The 25,704-nt window shown below is 42.3% G+C and overlaps 1 protein-coding gene across 1 annotated transcript in view; it reads left to right on the top strand.

Annotated features, from left to right (window-relative positions):
• Positions 1-25,704, top strand: part of Dnah3 (dynein axonemal heavy chain 3) — a 188,169-nt gene that overhangs the window by 136,498 nt on the left and 25,967 nt on the right. Inside the window, exons 48-53 of the mRNA XM_023701788.1 lie at positions 639-1,305; positions 2,463-2,628; positions 4,218-4,434; positions 6,503-6,685; positions 18,452-18,650; positions 21,613-23,754. Coding sequence (XP_023557556.1) covers positions 639-1,305; positions 2,463-2,628; positions 4,218-4,434; positions 6,503-6,685; positions 18,452-18,650; positions 21,613-23,754 — 3,574 coding nt within the window. The remainder of the gene's footprint in view (positions 1-638; positions 1,306-2,462; positions 2,629-4,217; positions 4,435-6,502; positions 6,686-18,451; positions 18,651-21,612; positions 23,755-25,704) is intronic.

Here is a 25,704-nt window from a genome sequence, read left to right as displayed (position 1 = left end):
TATTTATTTATTTATTTATTTATTTTGCAGAACCAGGGATTTGAACTCAGACCCTTGAGCTTGCCAGGCAAGCACTTATTCTACTGAGCCATCTTCCCAGCCCCTACACCTTTTATTTTAAGACAAATTCTCCAAGTTGCCCAGGCTGGCCTTCAATTTCCCAGGTAGCTGGGAATTTAAGTTGTGCATAACAATACCTGACAACATTCTTTCTTTTTTTTTTTTTTTTTTGGTGTGACTATTGTTAATTTATTATGACCTTGACAAAGTTTGAAACTATAAGGAACTATCCAGTGACATAAATTAAATTGAAATCCAGGGCTTTAAATTGGAATGAGTTCAATCATTTAACAGTCTATTTTCATTAATTTTGATGACAAACTGTGAAGATTTCCCTATCTACATGTACATAGTAAAAAAACATTCTTTCTTTAATGTGCTTCGTAGTCTTCACAACAATCAGATTAACATACTGTGTTAAATAAATAAGGAAACAGAGAAACATGATGATGAACTGTGAATTGGAGGGTGTGCTTAGAAGAAGCAAACGCATCTACTATTCCCTCCTTTCACAATTCCCACTGCCAGCCTGGTTGGACCGCAGGCTGAACATCCAACTGACACTGACTTTCTCACAGGTGCTCATCCACTTGTCACCCACTGGAAAGATTGTGGATGATAACATCCGTAGCCTCTTCTTTGGGGATTTCTTCAAGCCAGAGAGTGACAATAAAATCTATGATGAGATCACTGATCTGAAACAGCTCACAGTGGTCATGGAGTATTACCTGGAAGAATTCAACAACATCAGCAAGGCTCCTATGTCCCTGGTCATGTTCCGGTTTGCCATTGAGCACATCTCCAGGATCTGCCGGGTCTTGAAGCAGAACAAGGGCCATTTGCTCCTAGTAGGGATTGGGGGCAGTGGGCGACAGAGTGCCACTAAACTGTCCACATTCATGAATGCATATGAGCTATACCAGATCGAGATCACAAAGAACTACACAGGCAATGAATGGCGGGAAGACCTAAAGAAGATCATGCTGCAGGTTGGGGTGGCCTCCAAGAGCACTGTGTTTCTCTTCACTGATAATCAGATCAAGGATGAGTCATTTGTCGAGGATATCAACATGCTTCTAAACACAGGTGATGTGCCCAATATCTTCCCAGCTGATGAGAAAGCGGACATTGTAGAGAAGATGCAAATGGCAGCCAGAACAGCAGGAGAGAAGATTGAAGTCTCTCCTCTTTCTATGTACAACTTCTTTATTGAGAGAGTAAAAAAGAACCTACACATTGTGCTAGGTGAGAAACAGCAAATTCCATTTTTTTTTCTTTTGGTCATTGGTGTCTTAGGGTCTTCTGCGTACTGTAATCCCAATGCCCTTGGGACAGTGGGCCCAAGATTGATCTGACCAAGGCACCAGCCAGGGTCTAGCCTGAAGTTCCTACTCTTCTCCTAAACAACTGTTTAAAATCTGCTCCACTACCTTCGATTCTCTCAATTCTCTGTGAATGCATTTAGCATATTATTATTCTACAGCTTTAGTTTCACCTGGTACCCTCTCTGTGAATGACACCTTCTATCTATCCAGAAACCTAGCAGTTGTGTCAAATATTTCTTCTCATGACCAATCCCTTTGATTTTTGCATCCTATTTCTCATACCTGCCCTCTTATCTCCATCTCCACTACCCTCACAGTAGCTCAGTCACTATTATTTCACCCAGACCTCATCTATAAAAATTTCTGCTCTATGTCTGTTCTAGATCTTTAGTTTCACTGAGCCAGGGTGATTTTTTTTCATCATATTGCAAATAAGATCATTGCATATGTGTGTGAGTATGCATGCACAGTACACATACATGCACACAAATTAAAACCCTGAAATTGCTTTCTTGTTAAGGACAAAAATTTCTACCCCATGGTCTTATGAGTTCATCTCTTAGCAAACCAAGCATCTCTTCTCTCTGTTCATCCACACTGGTTTCCCCACACTTCTGCCTAGCAGTATGCCTCCTTCTACTACTTCAGGTAAATAATGAATGGAATTTGGGGTATAGGACCTGAACTTTTTAGTTGGGTGGAGGTGGGGTCAGAAGCAAGCTGAGGATAACTTCTGTGAGTAACTATGACTGCCTGTGACTGAGTCAGTGTAGATATAGCCAGTGGCTCCAGCCACTTGAAGGGGCCCACAGGACCTAGAAGGCACAGTGTCATATATGGGAGGTCAGTCATAAGACTACTGGGACATCTGACAGCCCATCTCAAAGTAACGTGAAAATGCCCCAATTTCTCTGGGCTACCCAGGCAGTTGCTATGTCTGGTCATCTCTGTACCTTCAGAGCATCGAAACAGGCATAAGGCCACCAGTACTCTATCTTGGCCTACCAGTATCCTTGGAAATATTGATCTGTCCCCTGCCTTTGAAAAGAGGAATTAACTAAGCTTACTTTTCATTAGCCATGAGTCCAATTGGGGATGCCTTCAGAAACCGCCTGCGGATGTTCCCTTCATTGATCAATTGCTGTACAATTGATTGGTTCCAGTCCTGGCCCACTGATGCCCTGGAGTTGGTAGCCAACAAATTTCTAGAAGATGTGGAACTTGATGACACAATTCGGATAGAGTAAGTGTTAGCTACATTTTAGTACCTTGAATATTTCAAACTGAAAATCTAGATGCTTAGGGTTTTTTTTGTTTTGTTTTGTTTTGGGTTTTTTGGTGGGGGGTGGCACCAGGAATTGAACTCAGGGCCTCATGTTTGCCACACAGGCACTGTGCCACTGAGCTATATTCCTGGCCCTGGATGCTTGTTCTATTCATATTGTCTTAGATTTCTCAATTTACATATAAAAAATGTCTCACACTTAATTGAATCATATTTAGTCAGATATTTAATAAAACACCTTTTATGAAAATAATAAAACATCATTTGCTCAGAGCTGTCTTGGAGATGTGCAGATATAGTAATTTAGTTACATCAACAGTCTTCAACATACGTTCTCAGTTGGAATGGCCTTGCTGTCAAGGGAACGAAGTGGTCCTTGGGAGGGTGAAAAAAGCACATTCTTTTATGCATAAAGCACAGATATATAAAAGTTTTGGCTAGAGTAAGGGAAAGGATGTGACTGCCTTCCACCATAGGTGTTCCAAGAATCCAACTGCTTTATCTTCCCTTATTATCCTGCTTATCAAGTGCCTGCTACATAATAGGTTCAATTACTGTTTATTAAATGAATGAATGAAGTAGGCAAGGTCAGGCTATCACTGATCTTAAATTCGATTTTGACACTTTTACACTTTATTTCTCTAGACCAGAAAACCTTTAACCTGAGTCCATAGGCTTATGGGTGAAATTTATTTGGCAAATATGTATGGGGATAAATTACCATCATTTCTACTGACATTCATAGAGTATTGGGTATTTTCTTTAATAACGAGGGCAGGTAATATACCCCAATTCAACTCTCTGGGCCTGTGACTTTGTTGTTAGTGACAATCTCAGCTCTTCTCACAATTTACTTATTTACTAAAGATACGTATATACAGCACTTCCTTTAAAATTATGTTGGTTTTTAGGCCTACTGCTGAATCATGTTATTTAGTACAGTGGCTGGTGCCCATGATCCATGGGCCACGTTCCATTCACACCCTAATTCTGTTAATAAAGTTTTATTAACAGAATAAAACTTGCCCATTCATTTATACATTATTTATAGCTGTTTTTGAACTACAGCTATGGACCTAAGTAGTTGTGACAGGCACCATGTGACCTCAAAACACTGAAGTATTTACTGTCTGACCCTTTTCAGGAAAAATCCATGGACTCCTGACTTAATGCATTAATAAAGAACCTCTATTTTACAAATTTGGTTTTCAAAATATTTTGAAAAGTGTTTCAGCATAATTGATTTCCTTGGTAATCCTATATATCCTATACATTTTAAAATGTAATTCTGCAAATCCAGGTGGCTTCTTCAGACTGGTAAAGGTTAGGAAAGTCCTGCTTAAATCCTGGTGACTCATTTAAGGGCTAAGAGGTCACTCCAGTCACCTCTCCCTTCTTCTTTACCTTGGTTCTGTTGACCTACTCAGTTCTAGTGGGCCACAGTCAGTGTATATCCCTTCCTACACCTTTATGTTTGTTTCCAAAGATGTGCTAGATTTCCTTGTAGGAAACTGAGTCACATCTAACGGTTATGCTATTCCTGGCAGGGTCATCTCTATGTGTAAATACTTTCAGGAGAGTGTGAAGAACCTGTCACTTGATTATTATAATACACTTCGAAGACATAACTATGTCACCCCCACTTCTTACCTCGAACTGATTCTAACCTTCAAGACACTCCTGAATAGCAAGAGGCTTGAAGTAGATATGATGAGAAACCGATACCTGACGGGCTTACAAAAACTTGACTTCGCAGCTTCACAGGTGAGCACTGCCCAGACAGAATAGGGCGAAAGAGGGCCAGGATGCAGAAAACAGGACGAGTCCCTTGGTCAGGTGCTGCCGTTGAGGCACCAAATAAGGGTAGTAGTGCACAGCTCGCCCTGCTTGCCTCATTCTAATCCCATCTTCGTTTACAATTTTAATATTCTGCTCGTCACAGAGTATTTTTGGCATTAATTTTGACCTTTTAAAATATTCCAATAAAGTATTATTTCAAGCACTAAGTATTTCGTGTTCTCTTAAAGTTAACTTCTGAGATGAAGGTTGTAGGCTTTGTGGAGTCAGATCTTGGTTCAAATTCCAACTGTCAGACTCACCAGCTATAGAACCTTCAACATTGTTTCACCTTTTGGGGTCCCACTTGCCTCTTTTACAAAAAGGTGATGACAGTTTTTACTGCAAATGGCTATTAGGAAGATCAAATAAGCTGACCTAAATATAGCCTTCAGTGAAGTACTTAGCATATGAGTTATTAATTAGTTTGTGCTTGGAGCCACTTGACAAATTATCTAAAATTAGAGCCATGTTATGAGATGGATTTTTAGCACCAATAAAGAACTATGGCAATGGGTTGATTTGCTGTGGGTTAGTCCATAGCTATGTACAGCGAACCCTTGAATATTATAACAGTGATAGAGAGAACGTCAGAGGCAGCCTCCGCTGCTCTGCTCTTAGGGATGTGAATCCATCTCTGTGTCCTTGGCTTTTAGAGGAATGTTGGAAACTAGAATCTTCCCAGAAGACTGACCTCTGTCTGTTTCTTTCACAATCTTAAAAAGGGTGAGCAAACTATGTTGCTTTGGAAGCAGCAGGGAGAATTAAAACAGTCTAAATCAAGAAAAGGAAATGACAGTGGCAGTTAGCATTCTTTGAGCTCTACCAGATAACCCACCGTGTGTGTATGTGTGTGTGTGTGTGTGAGAGAGAGAGAGAGAGAGAGAGAGAAGCGCTGTTATCATCACCACTTAAACAGAAACAAACCAGGAGACGCCAGGTGGCCTGCCCATGATCACATGGCCTGGAGAGTAGCTGCACCAAAATTGAAGCTTAAACCCGCTCAACTCCAGGATTTGCGTCCCCAGCCTGGCCAGTGGGCCATGCCTCCGCTCTCACACAGGCTTGCTGGTGACCGTGGGTACAGGATCCGAAGACCCTCTCCAAATATTTGAAATCCAATGCCATATTTCTTAGCAACCTTATAGGGAGGACTTAGTGCTATGGGGTGGTGGGTAAATTCAAGTTCTTCCACAGAAAAATCTAGGAAGTTTAATTGTCTGAAAAATGACACAACTCTCCTGATAGGTGGTAAGCTCTGCCTCATTAGAGGTGCTCACAGACCAGTCTCAGTTCTTTTAGGCTGGCCTGACAAGATTCCATAGTCTGGAGGCCTCACTAACAAGCCTTTCCTGGTTCTTGCTGTGTTTTCACACAATAGACACAGAACTCATGTCTCTCCCTTTCATAAGGACATGTATCCCATCATGAAGGCCCCCACCTTCGTGACCACACCTAACTACAACTACGTGCAAAGGCCCTGCCTCTGAATATCGTGACACGGGAATTAGGCCTCAACATATGAATGGGGGTCACAAACACTAAGCCTACTGCACTGCTGGAAAAACTAGCCTAGAAATTCCCTTCTATACCAGGTATCTGGTCTCTGTCTTTTTCCTTCACAATCTTAAAGAAATATAGCTTTTAAAAGTTTTTCTTAGCTTGCTTTTGACTTCTTTTTCCTTGTCCCCAACATTAAAAGAGACAAGGTAAGAAACTACACCTCCTAACAATTTTTATTTGCCATTGTATTACTTTTTCCTAGCACAGAGCTTGTTAACAATAATACATGATATGAACTCAAAATTGTTGAATGATTGAAAAAGCAAACAATAGTCAACAAATACATATCCAGCGCATGTCAAAATTATTAGTCTGTATTTTCTGCATATGTTGAAGCATGGGAAAAATAATTTCAACCCTTGCCAACTTTGTCATTCTTTTTGGCATTGACACAGCTGACCATATGTTCCTCCTACCCCTTTCTCCTTGCTAGGTGGCAGTGATGCAGGTAGAACTGACTGCCCTCCAGCCTCAACTCATCCAGACCTCTGAAGAGACAGATAAGATGATGGTGAAAATTGAAGCAGAAACAAGAGAAGCTGATGCCAAGAAACTTCTGGTTCAGGCAGATGAGAAAGAAGCCAATGCTGCTGCTGCTGTTGCTCAAGGAATCAAGGTACGAAGAACTGAGAGGAAAGGAAAGAAGAGCTAGTCCTGAGGAATGTGCTTGGCCATCCCCACCTTCAGATGAGATGAGTGAGGCTAGAAAGGGCAGGAGACGTCTCCAGTATCATGGCTCATAAACGATGAAGCAAGTCTTTCTGGTCCCTGGCTCTCTCCAAGAATATTATTTTCCAGACATCCTCCATCTGACTCAGAGTCAAGGCTAATATAAGTCATGATCTGACCTCATCTGTTTCTACTTTCCTGTCATTCACTGTAATCTGCCCACACTGGCCTGGTGATGATTTCTTAAACAAATACAGTGGGCATTCTCACTGCAGGGCCTTTTTCACTGACCAGAATGTTCTTCCTTTAGTTATCCATGTGGCTGTCTCCATCTTCACATTTTTGTCCAATTTTATCTAGTAAATTTTAAGTGTGGAACAAATATCTGTCAAAGAATAGAATGCTGAAGCAAAAGAACTCCATTTGAAAGTAATTTGTGTGGGCCTGTGAAATGGCCCAGCAGACTAAGTGCCTGGTTAGGTAAGCACAGGGACCTGGGATTGATGCCCCCAGCACCACAGGCCATGCTGGCCCCACCCTCAGACACACTGAGCCAGCCAGGACTGGGCATGGTGGGATACTGGGTGTGGTGGCGGTGCACGCCTGTAATCCCAGCACTGTGGAGGCTGAGAACAGGAGGCTCACTAGAGTCTAGCTGCATAGTATACCCTGCATCCTGTACCAAATACATAAAAAAGGAGTAATTTTTGCACCAAAGAAGTCTTGAGAAAGACTTGGCCTATACTCCAATATTAGGAAAAAAATCTCAATAACACTGATAAGATGTTACATCTTTCTCAAAATACTTAGAACATGATTCCATTCACATGCCACAACTACCCTGAGACTTAGGAATGGCCGCTGTTAATATCTGAGAGTTAATGATATTGAGGTCAGTGGTGGAATGGCCTTCCAGAGCAGTACAGTCAGTAGGCTTAGAATCTAAGGTTCTTCACACTTACCTCAAGGCACTTGTCCCTGTGCCCCTATTTAGCAGCTGGTGAATTCTTTCAACTGTTCTTCAAACTTGGGCTTGAGTGAGAAGTAGCTTGTGTCAGTCATCTGTCCTAGAAAGGCCATGGAGCAGTATCTCAACAAGCACAGGCTGTCAAATTGGCTTTTCTTCAGTGAATCCTGAGATCTAGCTTTTCTTGGGGTCTGACCCATGAGCTCAGTGTCACACAGTGAGTACCATACGTCAGCAATCATGAACCTTCTCTAGAGCTTTCAATGACACAAACAGCCCACTGCAGCACATGTGCTTTAGGTTCACCACCACTGGCCTAGATTATGTGAAAATTTGTTCACTCAAAGTCTGAGTGGCTTAGACAGAAGATAAATGGAAACTGTAAAAGAAAGTGACTTCCAGGCACCCAGAGCCATAATCTCATAGGCTTTTTACCATTTGAGGATAAAATAATAATAATAGCTACTACTTCTCAGCACCATGGAGATTTTTCTATAATTTCTACTCTTACAAAATATTTCTTGAACACCCTATGTGCTGGTACTTTTTAAAAATATTTGAAAATAAGAGTGAACAAGAGAGACAAATTCTTTCCATCATGGAGATTGAACTTTTGTTTGTTTGCATTTTCTTTAATTATCCTACAATACAAATGACCTCATGCCCATTTTACAGGTGAGGAAATTGTGATGTAGAACTTGTTCAAGATCAAACAGCTATCCAGTGACAGAATCAGCATTCAGATCCACAGCTCTTTGACTCCAAAGCCTTGGCATTAGGCCATTATTCCAAAAGTTGCAAAGCGGTAGTCAGGAACCACATGTATACTGACATGCCTAATAATTTATTTTAATGGCCATGAATTTCTTCAAATGTTCATTAGCATGGAAGTATATTTTTTCTCCATCAAGTTTCAAAGATATTTTTGTAGGGTAACTCAATCTGGGCTGGAGTTTGGTTGCTTTTAGGGCTTGAAATACTGTACTCCAAGTTTTCCTTGACTAAAAGGTCTGGGTTAAGAAGTCGGCTGTAACTCTGATGGGCTTTCTTTTAGAGGTAATTTGTTCTTTTTTCTAACAGCTTTAATATTTTGTCCTTGTATTGGATTTCTGGAATCTTGACTGTGCCTTAGCATAATTTTTTATCATGGTTAATTGGAGTTCTATATGATTCACTTACTGTATGTTGATTATTTTTTCCATGTTTGGGAAATTTCTTGTAAACAGGTCTTTTTCTGTCATTTGTCCTATCTCTTGCTTTTTCACAGACTCCAATCAATCTAATATTCTTTGCATTATCTAGTAGCTGTTGTGTTGATTCTTTGTAGTCTCTTGTTATAAGAAATCTTTCTTTTAATGACTATTAACTGCAAACTGATCTTCTAGATTTGATATTCTGTTCTCACATTGGTTGATTCTTCTGTGTATATTTTTCATAGAATTTTTAATCTCACAGATATCTGTTTGAATCTGTTTCATGGATTCCATTTGTTTCCTATGTTGGGTATTCATAGTTCCCATTATTTTCCTAAGATTCTCTTTCTTTTTTTTAATCAATATTGACTCTAGATTCACTATCCATGTTTGTCATTATGGTTACCATCTCTCTAGTTGCCTGAGAAATTATTACTGATTTAATTTTTTCTAGCACCTCATTTATCTGCTTTTTTACTTCCACTGTTTCTGTTTCAGTGAGTTCAAGTGAGTGGCTTTTGAATTGTTCCACCTCACTGCCCCTAGGTTTGCCTTGGGCAAGCTGGAAGTCTGGGGTTGCACCTTGCTTCTGTACCTTCTCATTTCCTGTTCTAGATGCAGCTGGCTTTGGGCTCTTGAGTCTGTTGCCAGACCCTACCTCCTCGGTGTATTGGGGCTGAGAAGTTGCTGCCTGTTTGGGTTAGCCCGGGCCTAAAGTATTGTTTGTAACCCTCAGGCAATTTAGTCAGCCATTGCAGTCTAAAGTGTCCACCACTCTATTTCCACTGGTGCATCTCTCCATGTGGGCCTCTGGAGTCACCAGTAGTCACTGTGCCTCCATAGGTTCCAGCTGCCTTTCTCATGCCATGAGCCAAGATTCAGGGACAAATCCACCTGCCATCTCCCTCTTCTGTGTTAAGGTCCCTCTCTTCACACTCCCCGTGGGCTCCAATTCTCACTTTAGATACTCACTGGGTTCCAAGGACCCACTTCTCTCCTCCGTCTCTTCTCCACATTATTATATTCCAGCATCTGAACTTCAAATCTCAGAGAGGCTGATTTGTTGATCACCACTCCACCATCTTCCTGGAAGTCAATAATTCATTTTAAATCAGAATTGTAACTTTAACATTCAGGAGATGTAAAATACAAATGCTGAACTTTAGCTTTTCTTTTAAAATAGCAATTATTTTATCCACATCTGTCTTGCATTCCTGGGTTGCACCTACTGGTGTACAGATGCTGCCCCACAGGTGAGCCTCAGCCAGCCCACTCCCCTTGCTCAGGTCTGGCCCCTGGTGGCACAGGAATCCACAACTCTTCTGTGGCTCTGGACTGGCATCAGGCATGCTAGAGCTCAATTTCTTTGCCCCTCCCTAACTTTAGCTTCCTCATAAAATTGGGGCATTAAGCAAAAAACATGTGAATCCTGTAACATGTGCCAGAGCTTAAAATTCATGTTAGTTGTTCTCCCAAAGTGCTGTTCTTTGTCCTATACCAAATGTGGTAAAGTCCAGCTTCTAACCACACATAGAGAATATCAGAAAGGGAAACATCACACCAAGACTCTGCTCTGTAATGTCAGGGAAAAAAACAGTAACTTCTGGAACCACAGGGAGATGAGTGATGACAGAGGTTTCTAAGGAGATACCCCACGATTCCGCACCACACCCTCATCCAGGCAATGAATTGCACCTCTGGTTTCAGTGGGAAGGGTAAGGTTTAGTGCTGTCCATGAGGTAAGTCAAAAGACAGAAGAAACCATCCAGGCAGTAGAAGAAAGAAGCCTGCATTTCCTCTGCACTTCCCTGAGGCTTTGTGTGGGCCAGAAACTTTCCTTGGACGCTTCAGGACTTCAGTCCTTCCGGACAGCAAGACTGTGGCTTTCTCAGCTCACCTCACACTTCTGGAAAGGATGGAACATGAGGGAGTGCACCCTGTAGTGCCTGATTCCCAGTCCAGATGCCACAGTTCTGAGAGGTGGTACTCGTATTGGAAAGACCTGGAGACAGCAAAAGAAAACTGTGGGCCCCGACACTTATTCTTGAGTGTAACCGTCCGCTTAATGTGGTCAGTCCTTCCCCACCTAATGCTTCGCTTCTTTCCTCTCTACTGAGGATGATCTGCCAGAACTGCTTAGAACCCATGACATGTGATTGAGAGCCCTTGTGCACCTTCCTTTGCTAAGACAGGGGGCTGGCTTTAACTGTAAGGTTTTTATCACAGAAACAAATGTCATCACAACATATATGAAGTAACTTCTTAAGAACACAATTTTTACTCAGTTTCAACTTCAATTAGAAGCTCTCATCTCTCTCCACACATGTGGATAGCTTTGTGTTATTGCAATTATGACATAGTTGTGATTCTTTTTTTTTTAATTTTATTTATTTATGTGTGTGTGTGTGTGTGTGTGTGTGGCCAGCTCAGCCCACCAGGGGGCGGGGCGGGCTGGCATGTGGTGCTGGGGGATTGAACCATGGTCCCCTTGTTTTTGCCAAGCTTGTTCTAAGTAGGTGCTTTAGACCACTGAGCCATCTCACCAGCCCCATAGTTGTGATTCTTATCACACTTATTTCACTTAACATCCCAACATATTATTCCAAACTGTCACATAATTGTCTTGGTGACCATTTTGAGGAGGCACCTCCCATGTCAAGAGGCCATTCCCCTGCTGGGTATTGAAGTATATTCCCTCTTGCACTTGGTGTTTGGTGTCTCAATAGTGGAAAGAACAGTTTCTCAACAGAGATGTGTGTCAATCATCTTTGGAGTCTTAGAAATGTGGATACTGAGACCCCGCCCAGACTGAGTGAATCAGAGTCTCTAGGCGTGGTGCCTGACCACAAGGATACTTCAAATACTGCTCAACGACTGCTAGACAACAAACATTGAAGCTATTGCAGATACTATTACAGACAAGGTCATAATAGGAGCCTTCCTTAGTCACTTGACAAACCAACCTGCTCTAAGACTGAGCCAGAAGTCAGCCCTTGTCCTTTAGGGAAGGGAGCAGAGCTGCCAGGCCACAGAAAAGCATGAGGCACTATGAACCACTAGTTGTAGGGCATGTTATAGGAAACTAAAATGGGATGTTGAGACAGGAAGATTGCAAGTTTGAGCCCAGCCTAGGCAACTTGGAGACTTAGAAAGACCTTGTCTCAAAATAAAAAGTAAACAAGGCCTTGGGATATAGCTCAGCATAACGGCCCTGAGTCCATCCCCACTCCAAAAAGAAAAAAACATGAGAAACAGAAGAGGAAGAAGAAGAAGAAGAAGAAGAAGAAGAAGAAGAAGAAGAAGAAGAAGAAGAAGAAGAAGAAGAAGAAGAAGAAGAAAGGAGTAGAGGAGGCTGGGAGTGTAGAAGGAAAGGAAAGAGAGAAACGGAAAGATAGTGTTGCTGATGATAAGCCCTGGGAACCTGTGACTAGTGAAATCTGCCCAGTATCCAAGGTTGAGGCTGGGCCAGTACCTTTGGCTGCCTCTGCCACCAAGCATTTTCTGAAGCCAGCCATGAGGGGCAGCAAGGGGCAGCTGGGACTATCTGTCTTGCCTTGCAGTTTGCTGCATGTGTTAGCGATAAAGAAGGAGTTGGCCCCGGGTCTGAAGGGATAAAGAATGAGTTGACCCCGGGTCTGAGCTATTTTTTCCAGTGGAAGCAGTCATTCCATTTTTTTTTTTTTTTTGTCCTCAATATTTGAGATTTTATTGGTTGTGTTGAGGATCAATACACATGATTCACTTTGTACACAATTCTTAACACACATTCCAAAAAAAGCCATGTATTGTTTTTCAGTTGTTCCAGTGATTTTCCAGCTTCAAATTTAGAGGCAAATTTTCTGTAAGAGGATTAAGTACCAGTATCTTCAAATGCTGACAAAGTGTTACTTAAGTCCCACCAATTCACAATTTTGTATCACATACACTACATATTCAAGTTTTTGATCTTTCACAGCACATTAACAAAATGAGGCAAACTGGACTACCACTACCAAAGATGTTACAGAGTGCACACGATTCTGACAGGGCAATAATTAGGGTGTAGTTTTCTTTAGGAAACAATTCTACTAAAAACATGGGAATAGAAGTCATTTAAAGTATCCAAGACATATTAAATGCAGGACTGTAATTCGAAATTGTCATTTAGTATACTTTGGATTGCAGGATATAAAACTAACCCCCACCTATGGAATGTTAAGCTGACACCCAAGACAGTGAAAGCCTTCCATAATTCAATATCCCACTATTTCTGGTTGTACCAAAAAATAAACAACCAGAGAATTTCACCCCCCCCCAAAAAAAATCATTTACACTTAAAAAATGCAGAGGTGGGATTCCCTCCTTTTAAAAAATGTTTCTAGAGCTACTAAAAAACTTGCATTTACAAAATAGTTGATAAAAATATTCTTCTGGATTGCACAAGAAGGGAGACAGAGCGCGCTGGTAAGACACGGTGTGGGATTAATCAGACTCGGCTTCTTTCTCTTCTGCTTCATCAGAAGCTCCGCTCTCCTCATTTTTATTTTCTCCATGTTCCGCAGGGAAATCTTCCTTGGGTTCTTGATCAGCCGCTTCAGCCTGTTTTCTCTTGGCTCCTTTTTAAACCCTTTTGCTTACACTTTTTTGTCCGAAGATTTATCCTTTCCCGCTGCCCTTTTTGGCTTCGTTTCCACTTCAGCGGGAACAGGCTTAGCCGACAGCGCCGCCGATCTCCTCTCGGGCTCCTGCTTCGCGCCCCTTCGGCCGCGCTGACCTCCGTCCCGGGCGTCTTGGCGGCGCGCGGGGACTCGCGGAGCTTCGCAGCTCCTGACCGCGGCCCTTCCCCCGCCGCCAGAGCAGCTGGAACCCACGTCGGGGTGGGGGCAGAAGCAGGCATAGCATTTTTACGGGGACCTCTGATGTAGCTTATGACAGGGAGAAGTTAATACGATGAAGCGGAATGAGATGTTGCTATACATTTGTGAGAAAAGTAGGAAATTCAAAATAAATCTCTGATACACGCACTTACACCTATACAAGCATTCACACACATACGGAAGAAGGTGGAGCAACTCTTTCTTTGCTTACTACAGTAAACCTATAGCATATAAGTACTTCAACACATGCTGGTTTAAGTTATCTAAGAGCAGACATTCTAGTGAAGTTTCACTTCAATCATAGCTGTGGTATCACTCCTTAGACTCAGAGAACTAATAGAGCAATCAGTGAGGAGCCTTGTTCTTTGATTAACCAGGTGATGACCTTGGCTAATGCATCTTACATCCTGAGACTCTGTGTGTGTGTGTGTGTGTGTGTGTGTGTGTGTGTGTGTAACTGGGCTACCAACTAATCCATAAGACCCCTTCAGTCCTAAAATCCTATCATGATTGTCTCAGTTACTCTTCTCTTGTCGCTGGAACAAATACCCGACACTCAAAATGAAGGGAAGGGTTATTTAGCTCACAGTTACTGGAGGTTTCAGTCCATATTCAGCGGGCTCCAAGGCAGAGCAACATGGCAGAGAGTGACCTTTCATGGCTCGGCAGAGAGCAGAGGGCAGAGGGAGGAGCAGCAGCAGGAATGACTACAGAGAGCGAGTCTGTCTCCCTTATGCTGCATTCAGCTGTCTGTCCCAGGCTGGGTGCAGCACTCCCATCTATAATCCCAACAGCACTCACACCCATAATCCCAGCAGAACTCACACCCATAATCCCAGTGGATCATGAGTTAATCACAAACTCTAGAAGTCTGCCTCATGACTGCATGAGGCTTTGGAGGGACAACTAGACACAAACCAAAACAATGATAAACTTTCTTTTTTAAAAATTGTGATATAATCCATATACCTTTAATAGTCATCATTTTATTTTTTTATTTTTTAAAAAAATTTTATTTATTTATTTGTGTGTGTGTGTGTGTGTGTGTGTGTGGCCAGCTAAGCCCACCAGGGGGCAGGGCTGGCTGGCATGTGGTGCTGGGGGATTGAACCGCGGTCCTTGTGCTTTGCTAAGCTTGTTCTAAGTAGGTGCTTTAGACCACTGAGCCATTTCACCAGCCCGATAGTCATCATTTTAAACTGTGTAATTTATTGGCTGCATGATATTGACAAATTTGTGCAACCATGTCACTATCTAGTTCTAGAACATTTTCAGCACACCTCCCAAAACCCTATACACAAGTAAGCACTCCCTGACACTTCTTTCCCAGCCCCTAGGCAACAACTGACTTCCTTTCCACGGTATGGGTTTCGTGTTCTGCACATTTCACATAAATGTATAGCAGGACACAAATGGTGACTGTTTCTTTCACTTAGCTTGAATTTTATAAGGCTCATCCTTGCTGTAGCAAGCATCACTAGTTCAATTTTTAATTTTTGGTTAGTTGTATTAATTTTGTATTTAGATCAGAAAATACTGGATGAACACACACCATATCACTTCTCTGGAGCTTCGCCCTGTCTCCATTTCTTACTCAGTTCTAATCTTTACCCCCATCCTGCCCTTATCTTGCCTGAAGCTTTGCCACATCCCCAAGTTTCACCCTGCCCCTGGTTCTCCCACCTTCCCCCATCTCAGTAGGCGTTCAGTATGTTGAGACCCTTGCCCAGCTCCAACCTTACTACTTCCCTCAGCCTGCCCTTTTCTCTTCCCGCTTGTCACTCGATCCTAAGGCTTGTCCTTTAGTCCTCTCTCAGCAACCCTATGATCAATGGCTGGGAAGCCATCCACCTCATCTCCCTTGGGAATTTAAACTGCATCTTAATTTTTTTTCAGAGACAGAATTGTAGAATTTATTGGCGATATTAGAGATAGAGAAGTCCAGTTTAGTTATAAAGGCTTTAATTCCATATAGCACAATAGTGACCATTACAAAATAACAAAATCAATAAGCATTGCAGACATGTTCAATTTGAAATTCAAGTAAGATTTTGTTTGTGAAGGGGAGTTTTTTTCTGACATCACAGGCAAGAGAAACCAACAGCCACCATCATACTAAATGGGCAAAAACTGAAGGCCTTCACTTTAAAATCAGGAAAAAGACAAGGATGTCCACTGTTTCCATTCCTATTCAACATAGTTCTGGAAACATTAGCCAGAGCAATTAAACAAGAGAGAGAAATAAAAGGAATAAGGATTGGAAAAGAAGTCAAATTATCATTATTTGCAGATGACATGATACTCTACATAGATGACCCCCAAAACAACACCAAGAGTCTTGTAGATTTAATCACCAAATTCAGCAACATAGCACAATACAAAGGCAACGCCCAAAAATCAATACCATTTTTGTATACAAAGAATGAACACACTGAGAGAGAAATGAGGGAAACCATGCCTTTCACAATAACACCAAAAAATGAAATACTTAGGAATCAATCTCACAAAAGATGTAAAAGATTTATACAGTGAAAATAATACTATACTTATACAGTACTCTGAGAAAAGAGACCAAAGAGAATTTGAGAAAAATGAAAAAATATTGCATGCTCCAGGATACAAAGAATCAACATTATGAAAATGGCCATACTCCCAAAATTGTTATGTAGATTCAATGCAATCCCACTTAAAATACCATTAGTATACCTCACAGAGCTAGAGAAAACTTTCCTCAAATTCATTTGGAACAAGAAGAGACCCAGAATATCAAAAGCAATCCTGGGAAACAAAGGAAAGGCAGGGGTACCACAATCCCTGACTGGAATTATACTATAAATCTACTGTGATCAAATCATTATGGTACTGGCATAGAGACAGACCTGCCTGAGGATCAACAGAACAGATTAGAAGATGAACACACAACTGCAAACACACTCAACCACATTATCATTGATAAATGGGCCAAACAGGCTCAATGGAAGAAAGATAGCCTTTTTAATAAATTGTGCTGGAACAACTGGCTTTCCATATGCCAAATGCTAAAACTAAATCCATGCCTGTCACCATGCACAAAGCTACAGTCGAAATAGACCAAATATTTAAATATTAAAACAGAAACATTAAATCTTCTGCAGGAAAAATAAAGGTAGAAATCTTAAAGATATTGGGGTAGGTAGAGAGTTCAGGAACAAAAACTAAACTGCATGGGAAATACTTCAAAGAATCAACAATTGGCATCTCATCTTTTTGAAAAGTTTCTCCACTTCAAAACAAATGTCCAGCAGAAAAAAAAGAAAACTCACAAACAGGGGGAAAAATTATAGCTGACTCTCCCTCTGACAAAGACCTTCTATCTAGAACATACAAAGAATTTTTAAAAATCAATCTCCTTAAATTCAAAATCCCAATCCAAAAATGGGCATCTGAGGTGAGAAAGCAATACAAATGGCAAGTAAATATATGAAAAATGTTCAACAATTATTGATCATTTGAGAAATGAAAATTAAAACAACACTGAAATTTCATCTCGCCCTAGAAAGAATGGCTAACATCAAGAAGTCACCCAATAACAAATGCTGGAGAGGCTGTGGAGAAAAAGGAACCATTCTGCACTGTTGGTGGGAGTGCAGACTGGTACAACCACTATGGAAATCAGTGTGGAGATTCCTTCAAAAACAAAGATTGGAAATTCCATAAACCAGCTATTCCCCTCCTGGGTATTTTTCCAGAAGAACTGAAAACCTCATACCATAGAGATATATGTGTACCCATGTTTATAGCAGTGCAATTTGTCATAGCTGAATCCTGGAAACAACCCAGATGCCCATCAACTGAAGAATGGATGAAGAAGATGTGGTATTTTTACACAATGGAGTATTATTCAGCTATAAAATGGGATGAATGTGAGTCTTTTGTCGGTAAATGGATGTGACTAGAGAACATACTCTTAAGTGAAATAAATCAGACCCGCATGTGCAAACATTGTATTGTCACCTTAGTGTGAAAACCTGAAAGAGAAAAATGGAATCGAAAGGGTACAACAGATACTGGGAAAAGGGAATGAACTAATGCAAAAGGAAGGAGTTACTGAGTGAGGGAGAAGGACAGGAAAGACAGTGGGGAAAAGAGATTTATCTATGCATGTAAGCATGATGGTTTGAACAACTATCCTGTGCATTTCTGCTGATCCATAGAAAGAAACAGTTAATGCTTTAATTTGTTTCGTCTCCTTTTTTTTTCAATTGTTTGTACTTTTTCTCTTCTAAAATTCTTAAACATTTCTTTCCTCTTCCAATTTTACATGTATACATCTAGTGATATGAATAACTGGTTGGAAGACAACACTATGTATTACAATTAATACTGTGAAATTCATATTACTTTGTTAAGTGAAATTCTGTATCACAAGTAAATTTTTCTACTTTAATTCTAATTTGTACTCTGTTTAAAAAAAAAAAGATAACAAGCAAGGCTCAGTGGCTCTACACAGAAAGCTCAGCCCCGAGACATACACGCAACCCTGGTGCTGTCCAGGGTCACAGCTACCCTAAGTCCAGAACTGGCTCTGGGGAGGCCCCATCCTCCAAAAGCTCCTGGATACATAGCGTCTCCTCACACTTCCTCTAGGAGCTGCGCCCAGCCTTATCGCATTGTGCTGAGGCCTAGTTGCTCATCACCTTTGTCCCTGTGGTCTGCAGAATGAATGTGAGGGGGACCTGGCCGAGGCCATGCCAGCGCTGGAGGCTGCACTCGTTGCACTCGACACCCTGAACCCTGCTGACATCTCGCTGGTGAAATCAATGCAAAACCCCCCTGGCCCAGTCAAGCTGGTCATGGAGAGCATCTGTGTCATGAAGGGGCAGAGACCAGAGAGGAAACCAGATCCCAGTGGCTCCGGTAACTCCTCACCCTGTCCTACACACCTGGCAGGAAGGGTACCATCACCCATCCCAACTGCAACTACCAACCTGCCTAGGCCCTCAATCAGGACTGGTGACTTTTGGGTGAATTTAGAAAGGTACCTGGATGAGCATGAGCAGCCAGAGGTACCTCCAGTGCTTCCTCACCTCACAGCACAGGAATCTGTGGGCAGAGCAGAGCTCAGTCCAGGTCGCAGCTGGAAAGTCATTTCAAAGTGAAGATGATGTATACCAAAGTCTTGATGTGGAGTAAACACACACAGTCAGGTTGTGGGTAGGTGTGAGAGAAAGAAAATGAGTGGGAGAGATGGAGAGAGAAAGAGACAGACAGACAGGCAGACAGACAGACAGACAGGCAGACAGGCAGGCAGGCAGACAGACAGACAGACAGACACAGTCAGATAGAGAAAAAAAGAGACAGGAGGGAGGGAGGGATGGACAGATAGACAGACAGACAAAGACAGAGACAGAGAGAGAGACAGAGATACAGAGGGAGAGAGAAATGTAGAGCCATCCAGACACTTGGACACATGCATGTGAGTGTGTGTGCACATACACAGATCAGGCACACGCATATACACAAAAGATAATGAACAGAGAGAGAACACAAAGGCAAGAAATTGGGAAGGATGAAGAGTTAGGGAAATGGAAAGAGGGAGGTGGAGAGAAAGAGACACACATGAGATGTGGAGAGAAGAGAGAGGTGGAGGGAAGAGGCAGAGGCAGAGAAGAGGAAGAGGCATGTGCAGTCACAGAGACAGAAAGGGAGAAGGAAAGAAAACAAGAATGAAGATGACAGGAAAAGAAACAAAGAGAGAGACTATCAGAGAACACAAGAGGGAAGAATGGATTGGGATGGAGAAGTAACAAGAGCCAGAAAGAAGATGTAGAGGGAGATAGGACAAAAGGAGACTGAGAACAAAACTGCAGATAGAGAAGAAGAAAGCATAGAGGGAGAGGGGCAGGGAACAGGAGAAAGAAAAAGTGGGAAAGGGCATAGAAGGGGATAAATCTCCTTACACAATTACACTAGAGGCTTAATAGGTGAATATTAATTATCCTTAGAGTTCCAATTCATGGTAGGACCTTGTGTTGAAACCCATGTCTTAGATCTGAACAAAAACCTTAAAAACAGCCTACAATAGTATTTCCTGTTCTTGAATTATCCTATCCTGGGAAAAGTGCTGCTAGCCCTTCAGTCATTCTGAAATGCTAGAAATCCTTGGTCCTTTACCTGGGATCCTCTGACTTCTGTGTCCCTTTGGCATTCCCTCTTGTCTAGCTCATTTCTGGCCAACAGCCACTTTAAAAAGATGCAGAGCAGATCAGGAATAGCCAAGCTGGGCGTGAACTTTACAGCAAGGTCCTTAAGGGAAATTGCTGAGGCACCCAAGTCACCTGAGTAAGGATGAGCTCACGTACTCCTGCACCCTAGAGTCACCTGCGGTGTGGAAGGAGTACTGAAGTCCGAGCCACACCTCTAGAGATAATTATTTTATTGGTCTAAGGTACAATGTAGTGCTAGTATTTTTTTAAAGCTCCCTGAGTAATTCTAAGGTACAGCCATGTTTGAGGCCTGCCAGGCCAGATCTTGAATATTGCTTCTAATATTAGATCACTGGTAATCAACACACAATCTATCACTTTTTTAGCATGATTTTATTTTATTTTTATTTATTTTTTTCCAAAATTTTATTGATAAACAGAAAGCAATGAGACAGTTTCAAATCAAATCGGAATCTATCATTTTTTAAAATTTAAGCAAATCATGTGTATTATTCATCAAACTCAAAGTGGAACACATGAGCAATGATTGAATCAGTTTTATTTTATTTATTTATTTAGTTAGTTAGTTATTTTTGGTACTAAGAATCAAACTCAGGACCTGATGCTTGTCAGGCAGGTGCCTGCGCCACTGAGCTGTATCCCCAGACCTTGAATTAGGGTTAGATGCTTGAAATTTACATGAAACAGGTTACTTTCCAGAGAGCAAACAAGACCCTTCATGGAAATGTTTGGCAGTTGCTATGTTTGGACTGACAATTGGAACACACTGTACTCCATACAATGTCTCAAAGTACTTCTTTAGTGAGCCTGAGGCTGGCAGTATCAGGAGCCAGAAAGGCTCAAATTTTTTCCAGCATGTCTACAAAAGGAGCACTGATTCTGGATGTGGTTGAAACTCACTTGATTAGCTCGTGAGTGCTAAGAACAGAGCGGGCACAGTGTCCTGTCCAGTTGCGAGTCCACAAGCCACTTCCCAGGGCCACCCCTCACTTCCACTGTTCCTCATGTGGTAGAATGAATGGTGTGCCTCCGACCTGCTCCCTGACTTGGGAAGAATATTCCAGACACAAGCCCAAGGCAATAGTTCCTGTTCCCCTCTCATGTATGAACAGGCTCATAGAGCAATAGTCAGACCATATCTGCTGATGACTAGGTATCAGACACTGTACCATATTTTAGAAAACATAGCAGGTGTTCACAGCTTTTGTATATGTAGAGTAGAAGGTAAAAAAAAAAATGGTGATTACAATAAGTGCTATCAAAGAGCAGACCTATTAGTGGACAAAGAAAATGCTTGAGGAGTAGGGGCCCTCCTTGAAAGAGAATTCCAGAGAACTTGCTCCATAAAGCAGCTTTTAAAGTGAGACGTGAAGTCTGCTCAAGAGCCAGTTAGAAGGAACTTGCAACATGGGCAAAGAGCTCATAGTGGGAAGCACTTGGGATGCTGCAGAAATTGAAGGAAGGTCCTTTGGCATACAAGTCAGGGGAAAAAAGCAGAAATGAGGTAGATGAGGTCAGCCAGGCCTCCCAGAGCATGGTAAAGAGGTTGGGTTTCTTTCCTCAAATCCAAGCAGTAGCCATTGCAGAACTTGATAAATACATCAGTCTGTGTATGCACAATACATCCTATCTCTGTTTCTTATGCTGAACAGGTAAAATGATAGAAGATTACTGGGGAGTGTCAAAAAAGATTCTTGGAGATCTGAAGTTCTTGGAGAGCCTTAAGACGTATGACAAAGACAATATTCCCCCACTGGTCATGAAGCGGATCCGAGAAAGGTTTATCGATCACCCAGAATTCCAGCCAGTTGTCATTAAAAATGTGTCATCTGCCTGTGAGGGTCTGTGCAAGTGGGTGAGGGCCATGGAGGTATACGACCGCGTGGCCAAAGTGGTGGCCCCTAAACGGGAGCGGCTGAAGGAAGCTGAGGGGAAGCTGGCTGCACAGATGCAGAAACTGAACCAGAAACGAGCAGAGCTGAAGCTGGTAGAAGACCGTCTGCAGGCCCTGAATGATGAGTTTGAAGACATGAATGTCAAGAAAAAGACACTGGAAGAAAACATTGAAATCTGCTCCCAAAAGCTGGTCCGGGCAGAGAAGTTGATCAGTGGTCTTGGTGGAGAGAAGGACAGATGGACAGAAGCTGCCCGTCAGCTGGGAATCCGTTATATTAACCTAACAGGGGATGTGCTGGTGTCCTCAGGGACTGTGGCTTATTTGGGAGCCTTCACAGTAGATTACAGGGCTCAATGCCAAAAGGAATGGTTGGCAAACTGTAAGGACAAGGTCATCCCAGGCTCCAGTGACTTTAGCCTCAGCAACACCCTGGGGGATCCTGTAAAAATCCGTGCCTGGCAGATTGCTGGGCTTCCCATTGACTCCTTCTCCATAGATAATGGCATCATTGTGTCCAATTCCAGGCGCTGGCCCTTAATGATTGACCCTCAGGGACAAGCTAATAAATGGGTCAAGAATATGGAGAAAATGAATAAACTGTCTGTCATCAAATTCTCTGATGCCAACTATGTAAGGACGCTGGAAAATGCCCTGCAGTTTGGTACCCCTGTCTTACTGGAAAACATTGGAGAAGAGCTGGATGCTTTTATTGAACCTATATTACTCAAAACAACATTCAAGCAACAAGGGGTTGAATACATGAGGTTGGGTGAAAGTATCATCGAATACTCCAAAGACTTCAAGTTTTACATCACCACTCGTCTAAGGAATCCACATTACCTCCCAGAAGTTGCTGTGAAAGTCTGTCTCCTCAATTTCATGATCACCCCCTTGGGGCTCCAAGATCAACTCCTTGGCATTGTGGCTGCCAAGGAGAAGCCAGAACTGGAAGAGAAAAAGAACCAGTTGATTGTAGAAAGTGCCGAGAACAAGAAGCAGCTAAAGGAAATTGAAGATAAGATCTTGGAGGTCCTCTCCCTGTCTCAAGGCAACATTCTAGAGGATGAAACAGCCATTAAAATTTTGTCCTCCTCCAAGGTACTATCTGAAGAAATCTCAGAAAAGCAGGAAATCGCCTCCAAGACAGAAATGGAGATCGATGAGACTCGGATGGGGTACAAGCCAGTGGCTGTTCACTCTGCCACCATCTTCTTCTGCATCTCTGACCTAGCCAACATCGAGCCCATGTACCAGTACTCCCTGACGTGGTTCATTAACCTCTATGTGCTCTCCCTAGCGAACAGCACCAAGAGTGAGGAACTGGATCTGCGGATCGAATACATCATCGAACACTTCACCCTGAGCATCTACAACAATGTGTGCCGCTCTCTGTTTGAGAAGGACAAACTGCTCTTCTCCCTCCTCCTAACCATTGGCATCTTGAAAGAGAAAAGGCTAATTAGTGAGGAAGTTTGGTTCTTCCTTCTAACTGGAGGCATTGCCCTGGACAACCCTTACCCCAACCCAGCTCCTGAATGGTTGTCCAAGAAGGCATGGGCAGAAGTTGTACGCGCATCCTCATTGCCAAAGCTGAAAGGTCTGAAGGAACATTTGGAACAAAACACTAATGAATGGAAGCTGATCTATGACTCAACCTGGCCCCATGAAGAGACCTTCCCTGAACCTTGGAAGTTGCTTGAAGGGTTGGACAGGTTGGTGATTCTCCGGTGTTTGCGGCCTGACAAGATGATCCCAGCCATTAGGGACTTCATTGCTGACTTCATGGGGAATGTATACATTGAAGCCCCCACATTCGATCTCCAAGGATCCTACAATGATTCCAGTTGTTGTGCACCACTGATTTTTGTGTTGTCTCCAAGTGCAGACCCAATGGCAGGTAATGACCAGATAGGAAGAACATCATTGTGATGTGATCTGAAATCCCATCATTTGTGGATGGTTGACAGTAGCATGTCCTTCAAAAAGGCATCTGCTGACCTATGCTGGCTGTGAAGAGGGTAAGGTGGGGGTAGGGGAGCTGAATATGTCATTTCCTCCCTCAAGAGGGCAGCTGCTGCTCAGTAACCCCAAACTGGGCCATCTGGGAATGAGAGCCAGAATTACAAGGTTATTTGATTTTTTCAAGAGAACATAGAAATGGCTCATTTTAAGTCTGATACCATAGCTCACTAAAGTAGTTTTTGAAAAAATGTTCTAAGGGCCAAACACAGGGTTAGATCCACCCTGCTAGTTACTGGTTTATCATATTTGTCTCTCTATCACTTCTTTACTTAAAAAAAATCAAATCAAATAGTGTCATGGCCCCACCAGGGGGTCTTTGCCACCTCAGAGGACAATTGGCAATGTGTACACACGTTTTTAGAAGATAGAGACTAAGGACACTGAGCAACACCCCTGAGTGCACAAGACAGTTTCCTACAACAGCAACAACAGAAATGGCCTAGCCGTGCACCGGTGAAGAAAGCCTGGTACAGGGTGTAAAGCACAGTTTCTTCCTCAGTACTCCACCCAAGTAGCCTCTTTTACTAAGTATCTTTCTAGAAATAGTTTGTCCATGTAGGTGTTGACAGGCATGGAGTACTTTTCTGTTCTTTTGGGGGGTCTGGATGTTTTAGTTTTCTGTTGCTGAATGAAGTAGTAGTTCAAGAAATACTGTTGACAAAATTGATATTCTCCAGTCAACGAGCTGAGGAGTGTGGCATGAACCCTGGAAAGATGGGGGAGGACACTGGGGAGATGGCTCAGTGGAATACGCTTCACTGGCAAGCACAAGGGCCTGAGTTCAATCCCTGGTTCCGCAAAAAAAAAAAAAAAAAAAAAAAAAAAAAAGATGGGGGAGGACAGAGCTGAAGTGAGCTGCTTCTGGGTTCCTGGAAACACTAAAACATTACCAAGGAGCAAGCCATGATTTTGCTCTTTTCCCCTATGTGTTTAAAGTAGGAAATTAATAAAGGATAAACTTGGGGAAAACAGAGAAAAATATAGCAGAAAAATGGAGAAAAGGCCATAATATGATCTGATGATCATAAATTAATGGTAAGAGAATGCCGTGCTGGCAGAGGGTCGCAGATGCCTCTTAGCCCATTCCTATACTCTAAAGCCTGACCAGATTCAGCCCAGATGATTTCACAGGCAACTTTCCGGGTATGAGTCCTTCCTCATGTCTCACATCAGAGTTGCATGGTGTCTGATGTCGGCCTTTTTCTTATTAGGACTGGTCAGTGGGTCGGGGCATTGTCAGATAAGCCAGCTCCCCTTCCTCCACTTCCTTCTGATGAAGTTTCCCATCAATCTCCCACCTAATGTGATGTTTCTCAACCTTTCTTGCACACTGGAATTGTGTGATAAACTTTAAGAAAAGTCTTGAAGCACCCCATACCAATTAAAATCTTTAGAGTGAAACACAGGCATCCTGTTTCGTAAACTTTTTCAGGTAATCTCATTATGTAGCCCATGCTGGGAACCACTGACTTTAATGGTTTCAGTGCACTTTGAAAATCAGTACCAGGGCCAGCCAAATAACTCAGCAGATTAAGGTGCCTGCTTAGGCAGACACAGGGTCCGAGAGTTCCATCCCAGGCCTTCCGTGCCAACCCCACTCCCGGGGTGCACTGAGATGGTGATTGAGACTGGGCATGGTGACATGTGCCTGTAAACCCAGCACTTGGAAGGCTGTAAACAGGATGATCACTATGAGTCAGATCTAATAGTGAAGCCCTGTAGACCCTATACACCCTGTCCTAAATACAAAAAAAGAAAAAGAAAAGAAAAGAAAAGAAAAGAAAAGAAAGAAGAAGAAAGAAAGAAAGAAAGAAAGAAAGAAAGA

The sequence above is a fragment of the Octodon degus genome, unplaced genomic scaffold, assembly GCF_000260255.1.
Source record: "Octodon degus isolate 3935 unplaced genomic scaffold, OctDeg1.0 scaffold00001, whole genome shotgun sequence".
Taxonomy (NCBI): Eukaryota; Metazoa; Chordata; class Mammalia; order Rodentia; family Octodontidae; genus Octodon; species Octodon degus.
The sequence above is the reverse complement of the archived record's forward strand: the minus strand, read 5'-3'. Positions and strand labels throughout refer to the sequence as shown.